We start from the raw sequence: 5,102 nt of genomic DNA, 5'->3' as shown, positions 1-5,102 counted from the left end.
GTGTCTTTTCTGGATAATGTGCGTATTGATTAAAGGAAGACAATAAATCTCACATATTCAGTTTAGGGCTTTTATGAATTATCAGATAACAACCAGTCAGTGGCTGACTTTAACTATAGAAGATATACTGAAGATTCTTTTAACATTTCATTTATTCATTTGTTAGATTTTGTTTCCCTATGTGAATAGATGTAACAGGTCATCCTTTTGTCTATCCATCATGCTAAACACACATTTAAATAATGTTAACCGTAATCCATGACAGATCAGAGTTAATCTCAAATACACTCATTAATGCAACTTTAATCCTTCATTATCACCATGTACAGTCTGCAACTGTAGATAGAAAGATACATTAGACTAAAGTATTGAGATGGGGCTGTTTTTCAGGGCCTGAGCTCAGCCCCTTACTTCCAGTGAAGGGAACTCTTAATGCTTCAGCATACCAACACATGTTGGACAATGCTATGCTTCCAACTTTGGTGCAACAGTTTGGGGAAGACCCTTTTCTATTCCAGCATGACTGTGTCCCAGTGCACAAAGCAAATCCATAAAGACATGGTTGGATGAGTTTGGTGTGGAAGAACTTGATTGGCCCACACAGAGTCCTGACCTCAACCCCATCCAACACCTTTGGGATGAACTGGAACAGAGACTGTGATTCAGGCCTTTTGGTCCAACATCAGTGTCTGACCTCACAAATGCACTACTGCAGGAATGGGCAAAAAATCCCACAGAAACAGAAGAATGGAAGCTGTTATAGCTGCAAAGCTGTCTGTGTATTTAGATGTCAATAAATTCTCTGTTCAGGTATTGATCAGGTGTCCCAATACCTTTGTCAATATAGTGTATGTAACTGTAGGTAATAAGTAAGAATTTTTTAACCTCATCTGTGGACATAATTTTGGGCAAGAACTGCTTCAAAATAGATCCACAATAATGCAACATCTTGTGACATTGTGAAAATTCACTGCCGACTATGTGTCACTGGGTAACAGGTCCAGACCATGGTGACCTGGGTCCAGACCTCAGAATCACATCTCCAGTTTGTTATTGCAGATAACAAAAATAAGTTATGACTTTCAGTTCTAATAGTGTGAGAAAAAATGGGTGAAATGTTTTTAGATGTTGGACTTTTACACACACAAAAAAGTTTACAGTCTGAGCTCGTTTTACTGTTTTGTGTTTTGAGATTAGCACATAATTTACACTGCAGACGTGTGCATTCTACACTCTACTCAGACTATTGATCAGTGCATTATCAGACAATCAGAGGCGGTATTATACATTTTAACATTTTTGAACAGAAAATTGGATGTCAAATGATCTGTGGCCATTCTGTCAGCACTGCCCTGAACAAGAAAATGAGTCATAAGCAGTTTTCTTATTACGAAACATCATGAGGCCTGAATGTTACTGACAACCAGAGCAGTGGCTTCATGTGTGAAATCCTGTTAATCTCACACAATCATGCCTCTGTAGTCTGTAGTTCGACAAGGCCTGTCTATCTTGATAACATCTGCACATACTGTTGGTCTGTGGTGCGACATCTTCATGTATCAGCTGTAGCATCTTGTTTCCTTTACTGCAATGCAAAAACACCCAACCTAATCTAGTACTGAACATGTGATGAAATGAAAATGTAAATGCAAATGCTTATTTTATGATATATGTCAGTCATTTGAACAATAATATTTTATGATTATATTACAATTACTTGATTCAGGAAACACAGAATAGATAAAACATTTAGCCTAGCATGCAGTATTTAGTGGTTTATGACAACATGTTATCACAGCGGTTTGTGAAACAACCTTGAACAATAATGTATAGGATTTCCGTACATGGAGACAAATTTAATTTTACCTGTAACTTTTGTCCCTGCATCATATTTTGTTGACTAAATGAAACTCTATATTTATTTAAGCTGCACTGGACTTGTGGTCAAGCTGGATGGTGGGAGTCCAGGGGTCAGGCAATGTTTGCTTTATAAGTTACAGGCCTGGAAGTGTCTATATGGCACACATTCAAACCTAAATAGCCAAAGCAAATATACTGCATGAATATTGATAAATAGAAATGAACCAGCTGATGAGTTCGCAGACACAGAAATGGAGCTGTTTGTGTTTGAAGTGGAGATTAGTTTGTTAGTCGTGTGAGTGCTGTCTTCTACCCAGTGATATCGTTTTAAAATAAAGATGCACCATGAGTTATATTAAGATTAAGAAAAAAAAAATATTTTCAATCTGTGAGACAGACACTCACAACATTCAGTCTATGAGATTCAGTGGGGTGTTGCTCAAACTTCCTGACACACTTTTACTGACAGATTTCTTCAGCTGTAAGGCATACTGAGCAGATCAGCACATCACCTCAGACAGCAAAGACAGGAGATCATCATCAGTGAAGACAGCATGAAGACTCTCAGCCTCGCAATGGGAACCCTTCTGCTTCTCACTGTTTACTACAGCGCTGCCATGCGTAAGTCTGTTTTATGGACCAGGGCTCCCACTAAATTGTTATTTATTATTTAATTTTATCATTACCATTATCTCAAGCATACCTCATACCAAACATTTAAATCAAAAGCAGATGGCAAACTTCAAATGGCATCTCATCATTAAAAAAAGTTTCAACTCTAGCTTTAACTCTGTATTAAAAGTCTTAGCATTACAGTAATATTCTGGTGATCCTAGTTACTTCACTGATACTGTTTCTGCAAACCTTGGAGATGCAATGAGGGTAACAGCCAGAAATACTAAATAATGAGTTTTCTCAGTTCAACACCAATCCCCTCCAACTTTTTTATAAGTTTTTTCATATTTGCTATATGCAGTTAACTGTTTGATTTGTAAGTAATAAATAAATAAATACAATTGCAATGCATTTTGAAGAAATCCTGAATCATTTATGACCACATTGGGTTGCTAAACCCCTCAAATTTCAGGAAAAACCATATGACCTCAGTGCGCTTAGTGGTACATAGCTGCCTATTTAAATGACATGCATTTAATCCCATTTCTTTTTTTCTCTATTTGCTATGCTTACATGCATTTGATTAAAAAAATAGCTTTAATGTGGAACTAGCAGTGAAAACTATGGAGCTTAATAATGACGCTCTCCCTGTTTCAGCATTATGGTCACTTAAAGGAGAATTTGAGTCAAATTTAGTTTTCTCAAATTCCAGTAGTAATTGTTGGCCAACTCAGGGGACATAAGCTATAGAATCAAACACTGACAAATAGTTTCACTGAGTTGAGACGGCATCACTGAATAATGGGCTGATTCAGTTTATAATAGGCAGCAGCACCAGCACTCAACCACCAGTTTTTATGTCAATTAACTGATCAAATCATCGTTCTCATCATTATAGGACTGAACTTGAACTGAACCACAGACAGTATTATATTGTGTAATTGTGACTCTGCGTCACCCTGCTATCTCAGTGCTCCAGTGCCGGAAGCTCACGCTGTAAAGATTTCTATGTTTATGTTCTGTTTAGAATTACACCATGTAGCAGCCACAAACATGTTGATTTGTTATGTCAGTGAACGTCTCTATATTTTTTTGCTAAATGATCCTTGTTTTCATGTTTTTTGTTTTCAGCTCATGCAGTGAATGAAATAGGTCCTGTATCGTGCTGCTTTAAGTTCTTTACAGGAAGGATACCTCAGCAAGAAATCATCTCCGTCGTGAAGACTCACAGCAGTTGCCAAGAGAAGGGATTTGTGTATGTCTGTGCTTTACTCACACACACACACACACACACACACACAGTTTTGTGATCTTCACAAACACAGAACAGAAAAGAATGGAGAAAATAAGTAAGGAAATACTCCATTTTGAAAGAACAAGACATGTAAAATGATCAGTCTGTGACTATGATGCCTGACGCGGTCGTTATGGATTTTTCTGCAGGGTGAAAACCGCCAGAGGGAAAGCAGTCTGTGTGAGCCATAATCTGAACTGGGTTCAGAAAGCTTTCCAGGAGCAGCAAGGCAGTCATTTTAAGTGATCAAACGTCTACAGCTACTCACCCTGCAGCTTCCACAGAGCTCTGTCTGATGATCATAATCTTTGCTTGATTGTGTCTTTATGATAGTTTAATGAAAACACGTTTTTTTCCAAGAATATTTGCATTGTGTACTTTCATGCAGCTCTGTCACATTTAATCTCATACAGCTTTGTTTTACTGTAATAATTCAGTTTTTATTTTACATTTTCATATTTTAATAAACGCAGTCCTGAAAAGAAAATGAACTGAATTGAATTATTGTGTGAATTTGTCAGTGGCTGAATTCTGATTTGAAACTTTTCACATCTTATGGAAAACGAGAGGACATGCGCACTGGCTGTCTATTTCTTTGACGTGTGGCCACTTGAACAACTGCCAGAAGTCTTTAATTAATTGTAAATACTTCATGGTCACAAGTATGCAGTTTTGCATAGTTCATCCATATGCAGATGCACTACTCCTGGACACAACTTAGACCTTGGCAAAAATCATAAACCAGAAGTTTTGGTCTTATCCCATGCCAAGGAGGCTGTGATTTTAGTTCATTAGTATGTGGGAGGATATATCCAAAATGAAATAATTTCAGTCAAATTTACTCATTTGCTTCTGTTTTTTGATTATATTATCCAGTACATGTTTTTGTCCTTACACTGGAAAGCATTTGGTGCTCTTTGCTTGAAAACAAACACACTAATACAATAGTCATTATTACTAAATGCAATAATCACATTTGGCGGTGGTAGGTCATGGATTGAATCTGCTCCCATGTGATCAGTTTATAAATGATTTGGAGAGATCTCCCAAACTGTGAAACACGGTAGCTTTTCTTTTCCCTCCTTTTTTTTTCATCACCTATCATTTCTATTACCCTCAGTCATTTTGAATATTGTGAAAAAACCTTTCACTACTGATTGTTTATTGGTTAATTTAAATCATTTAATCAGAAGTCAGGTGGCCTCCTGATGTATATATTCATATTCATATTTTCGGATGAATACATGCATTGACCCGTCCTGTACAGTAGGAGGCAGTATACGCATTTAAAATTTGTTTACAGTCTGGCACGAGGGGACCAGGAAGAAGGGAA

General features: G+C 37.2%; 1 protein-coding gene across 1 annotated transcript; it reads left to right on the top strand.

Moving 5' to 3' along the window:
• Window positions 1–2,323: 2,323 nt before the first annotated feature.
• LOC124061400 (C-C motif chemokine 4-like) lies at window positions 2,324–4,256 on the top strand. The gene is made up of 3 exons (XM_046393170.1): window positions 2,324–2,481; window positions 3,607–3,730; window positions 3,919–4,256. Exons 1-3 carry the CDS (start codon window positions 2,415–2,417, stop codon window positions 4,013–4,015), a joined length of 288 nt encoding a protein of 95 aa, XP_046249126.1. The 5' UTR covers window positions 2,324–2,414; the 3' UTR covers window positions 4,016–4,256.
• The last annotated feature ends 846 nt before the right edge of the window (window positions 4,257–5,102 follow it).

The sequence above is a fragment of the Scatophagus argus genome, chromosome 7, assembly GCF_020382885.2.
Source record: "Scatophagus argus isolate fScaArg1 chromosome 7, fScaArg1.pri, whole genome shotgun sequence".
NCBI lineage: Eukaryota > Metazoa > Chordata > Actinopteri > Scatophagidae > Scatophagus > Scatophagus argus.
The sequence above is the reverse complement of the archived record's forward strand: the minus strand, read 5'-3'. Positions and strand labels throughout refer to the sequence as shown.